This window comes from Rhinolophus sinicus, chromosome 12 (genome assembly GCF_057876585.1).
Source record: "Rhinolophus sinicus isolate RSI-liver-muscle chromosome 12, RSI-T2T, whole genome shotgun sequence".
In the NCBI taxonomy this organism is placed as follows: domain Eukaryota; kingdom Metazoa; phylum Chordata; class Mammalia; order Chiroptera; family Rhinolophidae; genus Rhinolophus; species Rhinolophus sinicus.
Window position 1 is genome coordinate 17,585,733 of NC_142512.1, and position 21,670 is coordinate 17,607,402.

General features: G+C 38.2%; 2 protein-coding genes across 2 annotated transcripts; both read left to right on the forward strand.

The window, feature by feature from the left end:
• Positions 1-5,509: 5,509 nt before the first annotated feature.
• LOC141568968 (olfactory receptor-like protein DTMT) lies at positions 5,510-6,493 on the forward strand. The gene has a single exon (XM_074320414.2). It carries the CDS (start codon positions 5,510-5,512, stop codon positions 6,446-6,448), a length of 939 nt encoding a protein of 312 aa, XP_074176515.2. The 3' UTR covers positions 6,449-6,493.
• Positions 6,494-15,439: 8,946 nt separating this feature from the next.
• Positions 15,440-16,378, forward strand: LOC141568969 (olfactory receptor-like protein DTMT). The gene has a single exon (XM_074320415.2). It carries the CDS (start codon positions 15,440-15,442, stop codon positions 16,376-16,378), a length of 939 nt encoding a protein of 312 aa, XP_074176516.2.
• The last annotated feature ends 5,292 nt before the right edge of the window (positions 16,379-21,670 follow it).

Consider the following 21,670-nt stretch of genomic DNA (forward strand, 5'->3'; position numbering starts at 1 on the left):
TCTCTCTCTTCTCCTTCTTTATGTAAATAGATGAGTCATTTGAGATTATTTTCAGACATTAAACACTTAGCCACTATATCCAGCCTTCAGAATCTTCTAGAAACAAGAACATTCTCATACATAACTATACCATTATCACAACCAAGTGATTTCACATTAATACATATATATTTAATATATAATCTATACATAAATTTCCCCAATGATGAATACTTGCTTTTTATGACAGATTGTTAACATATAATTCATCTACCATATCACTCACCATTTAAGTTATAAATTAAATATTTTTTGTATATTTACAGATTTGCACAACCATCACCATAATCAACTTTAGAACAGTTTCATTACCCCCAAAGAAATCCCATGCCCATTAATAATCACTGCACACTCCCTAACAATCACCAATCTATTTCATGTCTCTATGGATTTGCAAATTTTGATATTTCATATACAAAGAATCAAATAACATTTGGCTTCTGGTACTGGCTTCTATCAACTGGCAAAATGTTTTCAAAATTCATCCATCTCATACATGAATCAGTACTTTATTTGTTTTTATTGCTGAATAATATTCCATGTGTGGATTCACCACAATTTATTCTCCAGTCATCAGTTGATGGCTGTTTGCAGTTGGGGCTGTTGTGAGCAGCGCTGCTGTGAGCATTCATGTAGAAGTTCTGGTTTCAGTACCTTAGTGTTTTCAGACATACACCAAGGATTGGAATTGCTGGCTCATGTGCTAATTCTATGCTTAACGTTTTGAAGACTTGCCAAAATATATACTTCACCTTTCCTCCCTTCCAGAGACCCCCATCTTCTGCCCTCCTCCCAGCACCCACATACACCTCAGCCACACTGAACTGCCTCTACTGTGTAAACAGCTCAAGGCTCTCTCACATCTGGGCTTTGCCATGTACTTTTCTCTCTCTGGACAATTTTCATTCTCTTTTCCTAGAAGACTCCTTAGATTCCTTAAACTTTATTAAAAAAATAGATGTCTTCCATGACCTGCTGGATAAGGTTAGCTGTCTTTCGTACGTACCCTTATCACATCCTGTATTTCCCCTATGAAGCATTTATAATACTTGGTAGTAGCCTGTTTAGTTGTGTCTGACAGCTACTGTAAGTTGTCTGTGGGCAGGGATCATGTCTACCTCGGCCACAGTCTTTCTCACAGCACATGTCGCAGAGCTTTCGATACAGTAGTAATTCAGTAAATATTTCCTAAAGGAATTCATTAATGAAATATTGGATTAAGTATTTCCTGGATGAATCAATTAACACATTACTTACTATCACGGAGCTTAAACTCCAGCTTATGAGAGAAGGTTGGTATATATGGGAGCACTCACTGCACAACATAAAACAGTGGTGATCACCTGACGGTATTTGATTATGGTAACTTTGTAGAAGGCCAGATACTGCGTAGGATGGAGAAGGGTGATATTAGAGTGGGCTGCGGTAGTCAGGGAAAGGTTCCTTGAGAAGGTCAGACTTGGGGTGAATTCAGAATTCTGTGTCTGGACATGATTTATTCAGTAATGTGCAGGAGTAAGGCGGGAGGAGGGGCAAGCACCAGGTTTGTTACTAATGAGTTTCTATGGGACCCAGGGATCCCAGGGGTCAGGGCATTGTAGAAGAGAGGAGTCAGGAGACAATGGCAGGGACTCTGGCTGGAAATGCACCAGGTGGAAGCAGCAAACAGGAAGCAGGCTCTGGAGAAGCCACATTCAGAAGATCTAGGTAAGTGGGGAGGAAGGTCAGAAGAAGTAGTTATACTGAAATCCCCTTAAACAGATATTAGGATTCCATAATTCTGTAGCACAACTCCTGCAGAATGATTTAGAAGTCACGTTCCTCACTGCTTTCCCCTCTCAACAGTGATTCCCATCTCTAACTGTAACTGGGAATCAGCAGAACTGCTAAAGGGAACTAATAAATTGTATATTTGTGGAGTGTTTTATACTTTGCAAGTATCAATCATTCCAAATCTACAATTCTGTGAGGTATGGAAGATTCAGTGATGGGTTGAGTTAATGGTGGAAAAGATCAGCTATTGCCAAGGTCACAGGCCAGTAAACAATGGAGTCTGACTCCTCTGGGCTCCTGAATATTTTGCTTGGGGGCAAGTTAAACAATGTGTAAGGGACCATCCTGAGAGCTCCTTTCCGTGGAGCCAGGTTTCCTTCCCCTATATTGAGCTGTCCTAATATGAATAATAACTTTACTTAGGGATAAATTCAACCCATAACTTGAGAGGAAATCCTCACTATTTTGGTTCCAGTTTGTTCTGTATGGAGTAGGAATGCCAGGAGCAGAGCAGCGAGCAGGGGCAGGAGTGGGTGGATGTGCGGTGGCAGAGGCCCCACTTGGTTGTGCACACTAGAAAAGGATTCTGGGGGCCATTGGATCAGCTCACTGCTCACCGCTCCCTGGCCTGTACCTTCTTCAGCCTCCAATATGGACTCACAGGGGCCTCAGCACCTACACAAGTGAAGAGGAAGCCCTGCGGGGAGGATCAGATTAGGGGACGTCACTGCTGTGATTACTGTCGAGACCAGACCTTCACCAGAGTTGGGTTCCCTGTGTATGTGGCCCCACTGGCTTCATTAGAAGCTGCCTCAGGCAAGTCTCCTGTTTACCTAACAAACCAGTCACGCCTGGGATGATGTCTAGGTTTGGGCTGTGAGCAGCTGCTTCACACCTGGGCCTCTTCTCTCGTCCTTGGAGTTGACTGTTTCACTCCCTTCCACCCTTCAGTGGCCCCAAGACCATTTCATTTCTCTGAATTTGGGAGTTTTCCACCTTCTGGGAGAAATGGGCCATTTATTTCCTGGGTGGGCCTCTCTGTTGCTGTGCTTTATGCGAGCCGGTTACTCTGAACTTTTCCTCAATGTGAATCCCATTGGCTTCATCTGAACCAGAAATTCTGAAAACCCTGGCATGTCAATGGCACTCTTTCACTTCCCAGCCCTGCTACCACTGAGCATTTTTTTAACATTTGATTTTAGTTGGCTACAGAATATATCATGAAAAAGCTATACTTAGGTCACTACTGTCCATTTTGGTAGCCATTAGCTCGTGTGGCTGTTGATTACTTGAACCTGCCTAGTTCAAATTGAAATGTGTTGTGTGTATAAAATAGACACTGGAATTTGAAAGAAATAGATGCATGACATATTAATTTTTAAAATATTGATTGTATATTGAAATGAGGATATCTTGGATATATTGGCTCTGTAAAACTTTATTAAGATTATTTTTCCTGTTTCCTTTTGCGTTTTTAAATGTGTTTATAGAAAATTTAAACTTACTTATATGGCTTACATTTGTTCCTTGCATTTTATTGCTAGTGGACAGTGACGCCTTAGATTAATCAATATGCTACACTTTGATTGCCCTGTAGTTTCAGTACTCACAAGTATCTTGCAATAACTAGTGTCCAGGTTTCCATCACCATTGATTAGATTTGCCAGCTCAAAAACTGGATTCTTTTACTCAACATACATGTTTTTGAGATCTTATCCATGGTTTTTTTTAAATTAAAGTCTATTAGGGTGACAATTGTTAGGAAAGTTACACAGGTTTTAGGTGTACAATTCTGTAATATATCACTTATATATCACATAGTGTGTTCACCACACAGAGTCAGTTCTCTTTCCATCACCATATAGTTGATCCTTTTTACCCTCATCTACCATCTCGTTGCCCTCTTATGCTCTGGTGACCACTAAACTATTGTGTGTGTGTATGAGTTGTTGTTTCTTCATTTGTTTGTTTTGTTCCTTTGTTGTTTTCATATTTATATACCACATATCAGTGAAGTCATGTGGTTCTCGACTTTTTCTGTTTGACTTATTTCGCTTAGCATAATAATCCATGTTGTTGTTTGAATCGTTATAGTTCATTACTTTTCATTGCTGTGTAATGTATGATTGAAATGAATATGCCACAACTTGCTTATCCATTCTCCTGCTGATGGACCCTTGGGTTGTTTGGTTTTAGCTGTTATGACTGAAGTTTCTGTGGTGACTGAAGTTTCTGTGGGAAATTCAATTACACACATCTTGGGGGACATTTGCTTTCATTTACTTTGGTTATTTCAGGAGTGAAATTTCTGAATGCCAGTGTAGGTGAATGTTAAACTTTAAGAAACTACAGTTTGTAAGTGGTTTTACTATTTTACATTCTTACCAGTGATGTATAAGAGTGTTAATTGCTCCATGTACTGGCCGACATCTGATATTGTAAATGTTTTTCATTTTAGCCATTCTAGTGGATATGTAGTAGTATCTTCAGATTATAAGTTGCATTTCCTTGATGAATAACAATGTTAGGTGCATTTTCATATGCTCATTATTGTCCTAAGGACTTTACTGGACATTGTTTTCTTTCTGTTTATTTCATATTTGTTGCTCTACTTTAATATTTATTTAATTGTCGATTTAGCTACCTTATATATTATTCAGCCAATTTTTGCAATTTGTCTTTGCTTAGAAAATGTCTCATTCAGATTGTCAAACATATTTGAGAAATTATAGGAAGATTTGAAAATTTGCCTTTATCACTATATCGTTTTTCTTATTCCTAATGTGTTATAGTTAATTTTATCTTTTAAAACATTAGATTGCCTAGCAATGTTACTGTATTCTTTTATTGTTTCTATGTTACTTTATTAACCATTTCATCTCAATAAATTTTAATTTAAAAAATTAGATTGTCCCGTTTGTCTATTTGTTGATCTTTGCAAAACAAAAGTCAGAAATTATTTAATCAATTTTACTGGTTTTATTTTTTATATGTGCTTTTAGATTCATCAATTGCATAATTCTTTTTATTTGAATTTTTGCCACTTTCTTTTTATCCTTGTCAGCTTAACCGTGTCATCACTTATTTTCATTCTTTCTACTTTATTAGTAGAAATTAGGCATAGATTTTTCTTCTCTCTGACACGTCTCTAAGCCAGAGGCATACAGACGTATTAGATGAATTCCTTCCTCCTTTCAGGTCATGTTGATAGACTCCACTCATGAAGCAATTATGGAACTTTCTTATAGAATTCTGGAAGATGGTTGAATTGGATGTATAACCTCAGATACTTTCAGAGTTTTGCTTTATGTAAATATTTATTTTTGTATTTGGTAGAGGATAAATAAAATATTGAACTTATGAGTGTTTGATTAGAAAATACCTTTGAAAGTTCTGCAATCTGTGTATGTGTGTATGCATAGCTAGAGGTTCATAATTTAACAGAAATTATGCCTTAAATTTTTCTCAACTAAATAATTCATTAATTGATTTTTTATTAGTTTCAGGTGTACAGAACAACATGGTGATTAGACATTTACACACTCCAACAAGTTTCCTACCCATCTGACACTATATACAAATATTACACATTATTGACTGTTTTTCCCATACTGTATTTCACATCTTTGTGACTATTTTGTGACTAGCAATTTAATACAAATCATTTTTCATTTTAAAAAGGTGATAAAACAACAGCATGAAAATGGAAAACCAAAGCATCGTCTCAGAATTCCTCCTCCTGGGCCTGCCCATTGAACCAGAGCAACGAGACCTGTTCTACGCCCTGTTCCTGGCCATGTATCTTACCACCGTCCTGGGGAACCTCCTCATCATCCTGCTCATTCACTGGGACTCCCACCTCCACACGCCCATGTATTTCTTCCTCAGCAATTTGTCCTTCTCTGACCTCTGCTTCTCCTCTGTCACGATGCCCGAGTTACTGCAGAACATGCAGAGCCAAGTCCCGTCCATCCCCTACGCAGGCTGTCTGACCCAAATGTACTTCTTCATGTTTTTTGGAGAGTTGGAGAGCTTCCTCCTAGTGGCCATGGCCTATGACCGCTATGTGGCCATCTGCTTCCCCCTGCACTACACCACCATCATGAGCCCCAAGCTCTGCTTCTCCCTGGTGGTGCTGTCCTGGGTGCAGACCATGTTCAATGCCTTGTTACACACTCTGCTCATGGCCAGGTTGTGTTTTTGTGCAGACAACGTGATCCCCCACTTTTTCTGTGACATGTCTGCTCTGCTGAAGCTGTCATGCTCTGACACTCGAGTTAATGAGTTGGTGATATTTACCATTGGAGGGCTCACTGTAGTCATCCCATTCTTCCTCATCATCATGTCTTATGCACGAATTTTGTCCTCCATCCTCAAGGTTCCTTCTTCCGGGGGTATCCGCAAGGCCTTCTCCACCTGTGGCTCCCACCTCTCTGTGGTGTCATTATTCTATGGGATAATTATTGCTCTCTATTTATGCCCATCTGCTAACAATTCTACTGTTAAGGAGACTGTCATGTCCATGATGTACACTGTGGTGACGCCCATGCTGAACCCCTTCATCTACAGCCTGAGGAACAGAGACATGAAGGGAGCCCTGGGAAGAGTCTTTTGTAAAAAGATGTTTTTTTGTTAATATGTTGGTAACACTTGTGGTTTTCACATATTTTTATTCAGTAGATGTGTTATGAGTAATATCAGACTATTTTCCAGATATATTTCCTCACCTTGGAAACGTCGGTTAAGATGACATACTGTATAATTGTTCAATATGTAAAAGGGATGAATTGGAACTGCACAGTTGAACAAGGGAAAGAAGTCTTTGTGACCTCTGACTTGACTTACCTCTATGTCTTCCCTTGGAGATCCTGGAAAAGCATAGTTTAAGGAGAACTATTTTAAATGATCTCCAAACCTTACATTCTTAACTAATTCATTACAGGATATTATTTTTTTCAATCGGAACTCTGTTGTGTTTGTGCTATCTTTTTTAATTTTTTATAATTTATTTTTAAGATTTATTGGGGTGACAATTGTTAGTAAAATTACATAGATTTCAGGTGTACAATTCTGTATTACATCATCTATAAATCCCATTGTGTGTTCACCACCCAGAGTCAGTTCTCCTTCCATCACCATATATTTGATCCCCCTTACCCTCCTCTTCCACCCCCCACCCCCCTTACCCTCTGGTATGTGCTATCTTTTTTTAAAAATGATTCTCTGTAGTCTTAGGTCAGTACTAACTAAGATCCACACATTTCAACCTCCCAGCCTCTCTCTAAATGTCTCCTACATACCTACAGGTGTTTCACATACTTTATCTGTTAATCATTTCCCCCCGCTGATTTAAATTTGTGTTAACTTTGTATTTCCTGATGTGTTATGACCTGGAATTCATTTTTTTAAATTAAATTTGTTGGAATGACATTGGTTAATAAAATCATATAATAGGTTTCAAGTGTACAATTCTATATACATCATCTATATATTGCATTGTGTGTTCACCACCCAAACACTTTTACTGCAAGAGTGTATTTTGTCTTTGTATGGCTATAATGAATACCCAGGGGCACTAAAATTTATTTCACCATGCGTGGGGAGAGAATCTGAAGCAGGTATACAAGTTCAGAGTTGAAGGATGCTTCTCTTCTCTTGGTATAATAGTTTGGACTTCAGAAAAGAACTTCATAACTATGTTTTTATTCTAGCCTGATGGTAATTCTAAGGAACTATAGAAGAAATTATCACTATTTCACAGACTGAAAAATATGGTGTTCAATTACTTGCCAAGTCACACAGTTGGGTAAATTGTTGAGTGTATGTAAGATTCCAGACTATATGATTTTACAGGTCCTTATTTCTTTAACTTCAACAAAAACTGGACCAGCCATTGAAAAACTAACAAACAAACAAAGGAAACTCTTGGCTCCATTTGTGCAATCTCTCTGTTTCCAACCTTGATCTGTTTGTATCTTTTCCAAAACAGCTGTGGAAAAATCTGAGGTAAGGCTGACTGCTCCTTCTTCTCTCCACCCCTTATATAACCATCTTCTCTGCTACCCCTGAAATTTATAGTATTATTTTTCAAACATGAAGTTTAATAACTTCATCAGATTTTGATTTTGTATCAGCTGATTTTTTGTTACATTTTTTAAAATAACACAGCAAATCCTTTTTTATTTATAAATCTGTGTCTTTTTCCATTTCAAGAGAGTTATCTACTATTATATCTTGGAACATTTTTATTGTTCCATTTTTTCATTCTCTACTTTAGTAAGACTAATAATTTTTGTACCAGATATGAAATTTATACACTCAAATCTACCTACACAAAAATGATAACTTTATTTTGTACAACTTAGAAAGAAAAGCAGAATTTATAATATTGTGGTTCCATAAATATTCAGTGCCAAAACAAGGTGTGTACTTGATCTCACAGATTGAAACAAATGGAATCTTATGTCATTAAACCTGTGATATTCAAGACAAAAGTTACAAGCTTGATTTCAAATTAGTTTGTCTTTCTTACACTCCATCAAGGGCTCAAATCTTTCCACATTTCATTTGTTCATTCTTATATCATATATCAACCTCTTTCCCTCCTTCACGGCCTCTCTTCTGCTCTTGTTTATTCTTTCTCTTTCTTCTCCTTATCCTTTTTGTAAATGGATGAGCCATTTGAAATAATTTTCATACATCAAGACACTTAGCCACTAAATCCAATCAGAATCTCCTAGAAACAAGAACATTCTCATATATAACTATACCATTATCACAACAAAGTAATTTCACATTAATACACATATATTTAATATATACTCTATATGTAAATTCACCCAATGATAAAGACTTGCTTTTTATGAGATACTGTTAAGGTATAATTTGCATACCATACCACTCACCTATTTAAAGTATAAATTGAGTATTTTTTGTATATATACAGAGTTGCACAACCATCACCATAATAAACTGTAGAACATTTTCATTACCTTCAAAGAAATCCCATGCCCATTGACAATCATTACTCATTTCCCCCAAGCAATCACCAATCTATTCCATGTCTCTATAGATATGCCGATTTTAATGTTTCACAAAAATAGAATAATATAATACTTGGCTTCTGTGACTGGCTTCTATCAACTGGCATAATGTTTTCAAAATGTATCAGTACTTCATTTATTTTTATTGCTGAATAATATTCCATGTGTGGATTCACCACAATTTATTCTCCAGTCATCAGTTGATGGCTGTTTGCAGTTGGGGCTGTTGTGAGCAGCGCTGCTGTGAGCATTCATGTAGAAGTTCTGGTTTCAGTACCTTAGTGTTTTCAGACATACACCAAGGAGTGGAATTGCTGGGTCATGTGCTAATTCTATGCTTAACTTTTTGAGGCATCACCAAACTATATCCTTCACATTTCCCCCTCCCAGAGACCCCCATCCTCTGCCCTCCTCTCAGCACCCACGTACACCTCAGCCACACAGAACCCCCTTTACTGTGTAAACAACTCAAGGTTCTCTCACGTCTGGGCTTTGCCATGTACTTTTCTCTCTCTGGACAATTTTCATTCTTTTTTTCTAGAAGACACCTTAGATTCTTTAAACTTTCTTAAAAAAATAGATGTCTTCTCTGACCTCCTGGATAAGGTTAGTTGTCTTTAATACGTACTTTTATTACATCCTGTATTTCCCCTATGAAACATTTATAATACTTGGTTGTAGCTTATTTAGTTGTGTCTGACAGCTACTGTAAGTTGTCTGAGGGCAGGGACGATGTCTACCTCGGCTGCAGTGTTTCCCACATCACATGGCTGACTCCCTTGCACAGGATCGTTACTCAGTACATATTTCTTGAAGGAATGCTTTAATGAACTAATGGACTAAGTATTTCCTGCATGAGTCAATTAACACATTACTTGCTATCATGGAGCTCAAACTTCAGCTAAGAAGAGAAGGTTGGTATATATGGGAGCACTCACTGCCCAACATAAAACAGTGGTGATCACCTGACAGTATTTGAGTATGCTAACTTTCCAGAAGGCCAGTGTCATGCAAGGTGTCATGCGGGTTCTCTGGTCCCGCTCCCCATATGAGAACGCAGGACATGGTGAGGCCAAAAAGAACACTCACGGAACCACAGATAGGGGAGTCATACCACTATATTCTCGCTGGCAGCTGTGTTGGAGACACAGGAAGCAGGAGCCACACTATCTGCAACCTGCCATCCACTTCTCTCTGCCAACCAACCTCACTTGCTAACTGCAATCTGCTCTCGCTAGCTCAGCTACCATCTTCTTGCTAGCCCCCATTTGCTGCTAGCTTAGCCACGACAGTTCTATCAGTGGCTTATGGCTAACCTGTAACAGCTGATGGCCTTCTAGTCACAGCTGATGACTATCTACTACCTGAGCCAGCACCTTCCATTGTGAGGCCGAGATTTGGAAACTGCTCTCTAGGGCTCCCTCCCCACAGCCAGATACTGCATAGGATGGAGAAGGGTGATATTAGAGTAGTCTGCGGTGGTCAGTGGAAGGTTCCTACCAAGGTCAGACTTGGGGTAAATCCAGAATTCTATATCTGGACATGATTTATTCAGAAATGTGCAGGAGTAAGGTGGGGTGGGGGCAAGCACCAGGTTTGTTACTAATGAGTTTCTATGGGACCCAGGGACCCCAGGGGTCAGGGCATTGTAGAAGAGAGGAGTCAGAAGACAATGGCAGGGACTCTGGCTGGAAATGCACGAGGTGGAAGCAGCAAACAGGAAGCAGGCTCTGGAGCTACATTCAGAAGATCTAGGTAAGTGGGGAGGAAGGTCAGAAGAAGTAGTTATACTAAAATCCCCTTTAACAGATATTAGGATTCCATATTTCTGTAGCAAAACTCCTGCAGGATGATTTAGATGTCATCTTCCTCACTGTTTTCCAATCTCAACAGTGATTCCAATCTCTAAAAGTAATTGGGAATCGCAACTTGTTAATGGAAATTAATAAATTGTATATTTTATACTTTGCAAGTATCAATCATTCCAAACCTACAATTCTGTGAGGTATGGAAGATTCAGTGATGGTGGAGTGTAATGTTGTAAAAGTTCAGCTATTTACCAAGGTCACAGGCCAGTAAACAATGGAGTCTGACTCCTCTTTGCTCCTGAATATTGTGTTTGGGGGCAAGTTAAACAGTGTGTAAGAGAGCATCCTGAGAGCTCCTTTCTGAGAAGCCAGTCTCAATATTAATAATGACATTACCTAGGGATAAATTCAACGCGTAATGTGACAGGAAATCCTCACAATTCTGGTTCCAGTCTGTTCTTTTTGGGCCAGTAGCTTCTTCCTTCCCACAGGCTCTATACCTTCTCTACTAGCCCCAAGGTGCTGTTGTCATCGAGAGGGGGAGGCGATAAGGGTAGAGATATTTGGGAAATTATTGTATCCTCATCAGAGAACTTAAACATGATAATAGTAAGTCTTGCTAATGCCACACTGTCTCACTGTATAGCAAGTTTTACATGGATTGTTCCGTTTTTCCTCCTCCCTTGTCATGATAAATTAGATACTTTCATTTCTGTTAAGCAGATGAGAGAATTCATTGTAGGGGAGGTTAAGATCCTCAGCCAAGGTCATGAAGCTGGTACGATGCAGTAAGGTTATCCCAGGAGCTGGCTCCAGGGACCTAGCACTTAAATACTGTGTATGCCAGCCTGGGTTCACCCATTCTCAGCTGCTTCCTGGCATCCCCCAGAATGTTCATCTGAGTTCTATTCCCTTCTAAGTCTTACTTCCCTGCCTAAGGTCCCCTGGGTCAATGAAGTCTTCAAAGGGAAAGAGATAAGACTCCTACGTGGGTGGAGGTTGTGCTAATCTAGGTGACAAAGAAATCAAAGTGAGAGAGCCATGTTCCCAGTAGTTCCAGTGTCACAAAGTGGATTCAAACTTTGGAGGGTGGGGTTTAGTGCCTATAGATGGTGAGAACTTCACTGCCTTCAGGAAGTCAGCCCTTCATGTCTTTCTGAGTCTGAGCAGCCCCTGTGGGTCTGAACTGTCCCCAGGCTGGGGCGGGCAGGGGACATGGGCTCGGATCAGTTTGGGCTCATCCTCACCTGCCCCTTGTCCTGAGATGGGTGGAGGAGGGGGTGTGATAAGCGGAGGGGGTGGACAAATATGGGCTTTCTATGGAGCAGGAATGCCAGGAGCAGAGCAGCGAGCAGGGGCAGGAGTGGATGGACGTGCGGTGGCAGAGGCCCCACTTGGTTGTGCACACTAGAAAAGGATTCTGGGGGCCATTGGATCAGCTCACTGCTCACCGCTCCCTGGCCTGTACATTCTCAGCCTCCAATATGGACTCACAGGGGCCTCAGCACCTACACAAGTGAAGAGGAAGCCCTGCGGGGAGGATCAGATTAGGGGACGTCACTGCTGTGTTCACTGTCGTGACCAAACCTTCACCAGAGTTGGGTTCCCTGTGTATGTGGCCCCACTGGCTTCATTAGAAGCTGCCTCAGGCAAGTCTCCTGTTTACCTAACAAACCAGTCCTGCCAGGGATGATGTCTAGGTTTGGGCTGTGAGCAGCTGCTTCACACCTGGGACTCTTGTCTAATCTCAGAGTTGACTGTTTCACTCCCTTCCACCCTTCAGTGGCCCCGAGACCCATTTCATTTTTCTGAATTTGGGAGTTTTCCAGCTTCTGGGAGAAATAGGCCATTTATTTCCTAGGTGGGCCTCTCTGTTGCTGTGCGTTGTGTGTGCTGGTTACTCTGAACTTTTCTTCAAACTGATTCCCATTGGCTTAATATGATGCAGAAATTCTCAAAGCTCTGGCATGCCAATGGCACTATGTTTCATTTCCCAGCCCTGCTACCACTGAGGATTTTTTTAAACATTTGATTGTAGTTGACCACAGAATATATCATGGAGAAGCTGTACTTTAAATCAGTACTGTCCATTTTGGTAGCCATTAGCTATATGCGGCTGTTGATTACTTGAACATGGCCAGTTCAAAAAGACATGTGCTGCATGTGTAAAATAGAGTTTGGAATTTGAGGAAAACAGGTGCATGACATATTAATTTTTTAAATATTGATTGTATATTGAAATGAGGATATCTTGGATATATTGGCTCTATAAAAGGTTAGTAAGATTAATTAATACCTGTTTCTTTTTGTATTTTTAAATATGTTATTGAAAATTTAAAATTACGTATTAGGCTCACAATGTGGCTTGCATTTTATTGCCAATGTACAGTGATGTTTTAGATTAATCAATATGCTTCATTTTGATTGCCCCCAAATTTTGATAGTTTAAATGCTTTACCAATAGGTGTAATGTTGACTCTTGATAAAAGAGATCATTCTCTGATGTATTTCTCAAAATTCTCAGAAAGATGCCCTAAGTGGGGCCCAAAACACCCCACTTAATGATTGTGTTTCTTTCTCCAGTAAATTATGTAGCTTAGTATTGAATTTTAGGTTCTAGAATGCCTTATGCAGAGCCTGGGGATTATTTGTCCCTTGTAAGTTTGAAAAATCTAGAAAGCTTCCTGGCCCAAGGTTTTTAAAAATTGCAATATAATTTACACGTGGCACAGAAATGTAAGTGTTCAGCTGACTGAGTTTTTCTTCTGTAAGCACCTGCACAGATCAAGATACAGAGCATTTACATTATGACAGAAATCTCCCTCGTGCCCTCTCCTAGTCAACATCCATGAGGGTCTAAGGTAACCACTATCCTGGTTCTGTCACCATAGGTTAGATTTTCCAGCTCATAAACTGGATTCTTTTACTGAACATTCATGTTTTTGAGATTTTAGCCATGTTGTTGTTTGGATCATTATAATTCATTATTTTTCATTGCTCTGTAGTGTGTCAGTGAAATGAATATGCCAGATCTTGCTTAGCCATTCTCTTGCCAATGGATGTTTGGGTTGTTTGTTTTCAGCTGTTATGACTGAAGCTACTGTTGGAAATTCTATTACATGTGTTTTTGGGGACATTTGTTTTCATTTATTTTGGGTATTTCAGGAGTGAAATGTCTGAATGATAGTGTAGGTGAATTTTAAACTTCAAGAAACTACAAACAGTTTGTAAAGTGGTTTTACTGTTTTACATTCTTACCAGTGATGTATGAGAGTGTTAATTGTTATACATCCTGGCTGACGTGATATTGTAAATGTTTCTTATTTCAGCCATTCTAGTGGATATGTAGTAGTATCTTCAGATTTTTAATTTTCATTTCCCTGATGAATAATATTGTTAGGTGCATTTTTATATGCTTATTGTTGTCCTAAGGACTTTTACAGAACACTGTTTTCTTTCTATTTATTTCATTTTTTTGCTGTTCTTTAATAGTTATTTTAATGGTCTATTTAGATACGTTATATGTTATTGAGCCAATTTCTGCAATTTGTCTTTGCTTAGAATTTGTCTCATTTAGATTTTCAAACATATTTGAGAAATTTTAGGAAGATTTAAAATTTGCCTTTGTGTCTATTTTGTTTTTCTTATTCCTAATATCTTACAGTGATTTATATCTTTAAAAACATCAGATTGGCCGGCAACTTTACTATATTTCTTTTATTGTTTAATGTAATTTCATTAATTATTTAACACCACTAAACTTTAATTAAAGGAAATTAGATTGTCCAGTTATGTTTACTTTATTGATCTTTGGAAAAAAAAGCGCTGATATTATTTGATCCATTTTACTGCTTTTATGTTTTATAATTTGTTAATATAGGCTTTTGCTTTAGAAATTGCATAAGTCTATTTATTTGAATATTTGCCACTCTTTTTCAGCCCTTTTCAGCTTAAGACTGTCATCATTTATTTTCATTTTTCTCTAGTTTATTAGTAGAAACTAGGTATAGATTTTTCTTCTCTCTGACACATCTCTCAGTCAGAGGCATACAGAAGTGTTAGACTACTTCCTTCCTCCTTTCAGGTCATGTGATTGACTCCACTCATGAAGCAATTATGGAACATTCTGATAGAATTCTGGAAGATGGTTTAATTGGATGCATAACCTCAGATGCTTTCAGAGTTTTGCTTTATGTAAATATTTATGTTTATATTTGGTAGAAGACAAATACAATACTGAACTTATGAGTGCTTGATTAGAAAATATCTTTTTGAAAGTCCTGCAATTCATATTTGTGTGTATGCATATATATAAGTTCATACTTTAACACAAATTATTACTTTAAAAATTTTAAAAGTCATTAATTAACTATTTTTTCTTATTAATTTCAGGTGTACAGAACAACATAGTGATTAGACATCTACACACTCCAACAAGTTTCCTACCCATCCGATGCCACACATAGCTGTTACAATACCATTGACTATATTTCCTATGCTTTTTTTACATTGTAACTATGTAGCCGTTTTTTAAATTAAAGTTGACTTTCAATATTGTATTACTTTAGTTTCAGGTGTACAGAGTAGTGATTAGGCTTTTACATAATTTATGAAGTGATTCCCCAAAAAGCCTAGTACCCAACTGACACTATGTATAAATATTATATCATTATTGATTATACTTCCCATACTGTATTTCACATCCTCATGACTATTTTGTGACTACCACTTTAATACAAATTATTTTTCATTTTAAAAAGGTAAAAGAATAGCAACATGAAAATGGAAAACCAAAGCATCGTCTCAGAATTCCTCCTCCTGGGCCTGCCCATTGAACCAGATCAACGAGACCTGTTCTACGCCCTGTTCCTGGCCATGTATCTTACCACCGTCCTGGGGAACCTCCTCATCATCCTGCTCATTCACTGGGACTCCCACCTCCACACGCCCATGTATTTCTTCCTCAGCAATTTGTCCTTCTCTGACCTCTGCTTCTCCTCTGTCACGATGCCCGAGTTACTGCAGAACATGCAGAGCCAAGTCCTGTCCATCCCCTACGCAGGCTGTCTGACTCAAATGTACTTCTTCCTGTTTTTTGCAGACCTAGAGAGCTTACTCCTTGTGGCCATGGCCTATGACCGCTATGTGGCCATCTGCTTCCCCCTGCACTACACCACCATCATGAGCCCTAAGCTCTGCTTCTCCCTGGTGGCGCTGTCCTTGGTGCAGACCACGTTCAATGCCTTGTTACACACTCTGCTCATGGCCAGGTTGTGTTTTTGTGCAGACAACGTGATCCCCCACTTTTTCTGTGACATGTCTGCTCTGCTGAAGCTGTCATGCTCTGACACTCGAGTTAATGAGTTGGTGATATATTTCATGGGAGGGCTCAATCTTGTCATCCCATTCCTCCTCATCATCACGTCTTATGCACGAATTTTGTCTTCCATCCTCAAGGTTCCTTCTGCTGGGGGTATCCGCAAAGCCTTCTCCACCTGTGGCTCCCACCTCTCTGTGGTGTCATTATTCTATGGGACAGTTATTGCTCTCTATTTATGCCCATCCGCTAACAATTCTACTGTAAAGGAGACTGTCATGTCTATGATGTACACTGTGGTGACACCCATGCTGAACCCCTTCATCTACAGCCTGAGGAACAGAGACATGAAGGGAGCCCTGGGAAGAGTGTTTTGTAAAAAGATATTTTTTGGTTAACATTATGATAACACTTGAGCTTTGCACATAGTTTTATTTAGTAGTGTGTTATGAGTAATATTAGACTATTATATAGATATTTTTCCTCACCATGGAAACGTCAGTTAAGATGACATACTATATAATTGGTCAATATGTAAAAGAGATGAATTGGAACTGCACAGTTGGACTAGGGAAACAAGTCTTTGTGACCTCTGACTTGGCCTTCATGTTTGTCTTTCCCTGGAGATCCTAGAAAAGTGTAGTTTAAGAAGAACTATTTTAATTTTTTTTCTTCGTTTTCTTCTTTTTTTTTTAAAATTAAAGTTTGTTGGGGTGAGAATTGTTACTAAAGTTACATAGATTTCAGGTGTACAATTCTGTATTACATCATCTATATATAACATTGTATGTTCACTACCCAGAGTCAGTTCTCCTTCCATCACCATACATGTGATCCCCTTTACCCTCATCTACCACCTCCCTCCGCCCTTACCCTCTGGTAACCACTAAAGTATTGTCTGTGTCTATGAGTTTTTGTTTCTCATTTGTTTGTCTTGTTCTCTTGTTGTTTTTGGTTTATATACCACAGATCAGTGAAATCATATGGTTCTCTACATTTTCTGTCTGACTTATTTTGCTTAGCCTTATAATCTCAAGATCCATCCATGTTGTCACAAATGGTCCTATTTCATCTTTTCTTACTGCTGCAAATAAAGCTGCAATGAACATTGGAGCACACGTGTCTTTATGTATAAATGTTTTCAGATTTTTTGGGTAGATACCCAGGAGAGGGATTGCTGGGTCATACGGTAATTCTATTCGTAATTTTTTGAGGAACCTCCATACTGCCTTCCATAACGGCTGCACCGGTCTGCATTCCCACCAATAGTGTATGAGGGTTCCTTTTTCTCCACAGCCTCTCCAACACTTGTTACTATTTGTCTTGTTGATGATAGCCATTCTGACTGGGGTGAGGTGATATCTCATTGTGGATTTTATTTGCATTTCTCTGATGATTAGTGATATTGAGCATTTTTTCACATGTCTATTTGCCATTTGTATGTCCTCTTTGGAGAAATGTCTCTTCAGGTCCTCTGCCCATTTTTCAATTGGGTTGTTTGGTTTTTGTTTTTGTTGAGTTGCATGAGTTCCTTGTATATTTTGGATATTAGCCCCTTATCGGAGGCACTATTTGCAAAAATCTTCTCCCATTCAGTTGGTTGCCTCTTTCTTTTGTCGATGGTTTCTTTTGCTGTGCAGAAGCTTTTAAGTTTCATATAGTCCCATTCATTTATTTTAGCTTTTACTTCCATTGCCTTTGGAGTCAAGTTCATAAAATGCTCTTTGAACCCAAGGTCCATAAGTTTAGTACCTATGTTTTCTTCTATGCAGTTTATTGTGTCAGGTCTTATGCTTAAGTCTTTGATCCATTTTGAATTAACTTTGGTACATGGCGACAAATAGCAATCCAGTTTCATTCTTTTGCACGTGGCTATCCAATTCTCCCAGCACCATTTATTGAAGAGGCTGTCTTTGCTCCATTGTATGTTTTTAGCTTCTTTGTCAAAAATTATCTGTCCATATTTATGTGGTTTTATTTCTGGGTTCTCAGTTCTATTCCATTGGTCTATGTGTCTGTTTTTCTGCCAATACCATGCTGTTTTCATTATTGTAGCCCTGTAGTACAAGCCAAAGTCAGGAAGTGTGATACCTCCATTATTGTTCTTTTTTCTTAAGATTGCTTTGGCTATTCGGGGTCTTTTGTGGTTCCAAACAAATCTGATGATTTTTTGTTCTTTCTTTAAAATATGCCATTGGGATTTTGATGGGGTTTTCATTGAATCTGTATATTGCTTTGGGTAATATGGCCATTTTAACTATGTTGATTCTTCCAATCCATGAGCACGGAATGTCTTTCCATTTCTTTCTTTGTGTCTTCTTCAATTTCTTTCAAAAATGTCTTATAGTTTTCAGCATATAGGTCTTTCACATCCTTGGTTAAGTTTATTCCTAGGTATTTTATTCTTTTTGCTGCAATTGCAAAAGGAATTGTTTTTTGGATTTCTTTTTCTGAGATTTCATTGTTAGTATATAGGAAGGCAATGGACTTTTGTGCATTGATTTTGTAGCCAGCAACTTTACTGTATTCGTTGATTGTTTCTAATAGCTTTTTGGTGGAGTCTTTAGGGTTTTCTATATATAGCATCATGTCATCTGCAAAGAGTGATAATTTAACTTCTTCATTCCCAATTTGGATGCCTTTTATTTCTTTCTCTTGCCTGATTGCTCTGGCAAGGACTTCCAACACTATGTTGAAAAGCAGAGGTGATAGGGGACATCCCTGTCGTGTTCCTGAATGTAGAGCAAAGGGCTTCAGTTTTTCTCCATTAATTATGAGATTAGCAGAGGGCTTGTCATATATGGCCTGTATTATGTTAAGGTATTTTCCTTTTATACCCATTTTATAAGTGTTTTAATCATAAATGGATGTTGTATCTTGTCAAATGCCTTTTCTGCATCAACTGATATAATCATATGATTTTTGTCCTTTATTTTGTCTATGTGATGTATCACATTGATGGATTTGCGGATGCTGAACCGTCCTTGTGCCCCAGGGATGAACCCCACTTGGTCGTGATGAAAATCTTTTTAATGCATTGTTATATTCGATTTGCTAGAATTTTGTTTAGGATTTTTCATCAGAGATATTGGTCTTTAGTTTTCTTTTTTTGTGTTGCCCTTACCAGGTTTTGGTATCAGGGTAATGTTGGCCTCCTAAAATGAGTTAGAGAGTACTGTCTCTTCTTTAAGTTTTTGGAAGAGTTTGAGCAGAATTGGTATTAGATCCTCTTTGAAGGTTTGGTAGAATTCACTAGTGAAGCCATCTGGTCCCGGACTTTTGCTTTTGGGAAGGTTTTGGATGACTGATTCGATTTCGTTACTGGTGATCAGTCTGTTTAGATTTTCCAGTTCTTCATGGTTCAGCCTTGGAAGGCTATATGTTTCTAAGAACCTGTCCATTTCTTCTAGGTTATTGAATTTGGTGGCATATAGTCCTTCATAATATTCTTGGATGATCCTTTGTATTTCTGTGGCATCCATGATAACTTCCCCTTTTTCATTTCTGATTTTGTTTATTAGTGTTTTCTCTCTTTTTATCTTAGTGAGCCTAGCCAAGGGTTTGTTAATTTTGTTAATCTTTCCAAAGAACCAGCTCTTTGTCACATTAATTTTTTCTATTGTCTTTTTTATCTCTTTTTCATTTAGTTCTGCTCTGATTTTTATTATTTCCTTTCTTCTGCTGACCTTGGGTTTCCTTTGTTCTTCTTTTTCTTGTTCTTTAAGGTGTAACGTGAGGTTATTTATTTGGTATTTTTCTTCTTTCTTGAGATAGGCCTGTAATGAGATAAATTTCCCTCTTAAAACTGCTTTTGCTGCATCCCCCAAATTTTGGTAGGATGTATTTTCATTGTCATTTGTTTCTATGTATCTTTTGATCTCTCCTCTAATTTCTTCTTTGACCCAGTCGTTCTTTAAAAGTATGTTGTTTAATCTCCATGTATTTGTGGTTTTTCCTGCTTTTTTTTTTTGCAGTTGATATCCAATTTCAAAGCTTTGTGATCAGAGCATATGCTTGGTATGGTTTCAATCTTCTTAAATTTGCTGAGGTTAGTTTCATGTCCCAATATATGGTCTATCCTTGAGAATGTTCCATGTACACTGGAAAAAAATGTATAGTCTGAAGTTTTAGGAGGAAGTGCTCTAGAAATGTCAATTATGTCCATTTCATCTAATGTGTCATTTAGGGCTGCTATTTCATTATTTATTTTCTGTTTGGATGATCAATCCATAGCTGTCAATGATGTATTTAAGTCCCCTAGTATAATTGTGTTTTGGTCAATTTCTCCCTTTAGTTCTGTTAGTAGTTGCTTGGTATATTTCGGTGCTCCCTGAATGGAGGCATAAATATTGATGACTGTTATGTCTTCTTGTTGTATAGTCCCCTTTACCATTATGAAATGTCCATCTTTGTCTCTTGTTATCTTTTTTACCCTGAAGTCTGTTTCATCTGATATCAGTATGGCTACACCTGATTTTCTCTGGATATCATTTGCTTGGTGTGTCAATTTCCACCCTATCACTTTGAGTCTATACTTGTCCTTGTAGCTGAGATGTGTCTCTTGGAGACAGCATATGGTTGGGTTTAGTTTTTTTGATCCAATCTGCTCCTCTGTGTCTTTTTATTAGTGAGTTCAGTCCATTTGCATTTAGGGTGATTATTGATATGTGAGGATTCCTATCATTCTATCTTTAGTTTTCTGGTAAGACTGTGCCTTCATTGTTTCTTTGCCTTTTTGTTGTTGTCTATTATTTCTGTGTGGTGGCATTGTATGATTTTTCCCTCTGTTTCTTCTTTTATTACAGTATGTATTTCAGTTCTGCATTTTTTTTTTTTGAGTAGTTACCCTTAAGTTTATGTAAAAGAAAGTTTGATATTTAGAGTATTCCATTTTCTTCATCATGCTTACTTTCTCCATTCCATATTCCAGTTCAGGCCTTTACTCTCCCTCTTTTGATGTTTTGGTTGCCACAAATTGTCTCTGTTGATAGTGGTCGAATAGCCTCCTTTAGTATTTCTTGTAGTGCAGGTTGTGTATTAGAAAATTCCCTCAGCTTCTGTATGTCTGGAAAGGTCTTTATGCCTCCTTCATATCTGAAGAATATCTTTGCTGGGTATATTATTCTTGGCTCATAACTTCTCCCTTTCAATAGTTTGAATATTTGATTCCACTCCCTCCTGGATTATAGAGTTTCTGCTGAAAAATCTGATGATAGTCTAATGGGCTTTCCTTTGTAGGTTACCATCTTCTTTTCCCTGGCTGCCTTGAGGATTCTTTCTTTGTCATTAATTTTTGACAGCTTCAACACAATGTGCCTTGGAGAAAACCTGTTGGAGTTGAGGTAACTAGGTATTCTATTTGCTTCTTGGATTCAAGGATCCAGTTCTTTCCACAAGTTTGGGAAGTTCTCATTGATTATTTGTTTGAATATACTCTCTGTTCCCTTCTCTCTTTCTTCTCCTTCTAATATGCCCACTATTCTTATGTTGCTCTTTCTGATGGAGTCAGAATGTTCTTGCAGAGTTGTTTCATTTCTTTTAAGTCTCAAGTCTCTTTCTTCTTCCATTCGTGTAATTTCCAGGTTTCTATCTTCAATGTCACTGATTCTTTCCTCCATCCAGACAACTCTACTACCTAACCTGGCTATTTCACTCTTCATTTAGAAGAACTATTTTAAATGATCTCCATA

Bases quoted from the DNA above. Each gene is read 5' to 3' on its own strand.
- LOC141568968 (XM_074320414.2), top strand. From the start codon at position 5,510: ATGAAAATGGAAAACCAAAGCATCGTCTCAGAATTCCTCCTCCTGGGC.
- LOC141568969 (XM_074320415.2), top strand. From the start codon at position 15,440: ATGAAAATGGAAAACCAAAGCATCGTCTCAGAATTCCTCCTCCTGGGC.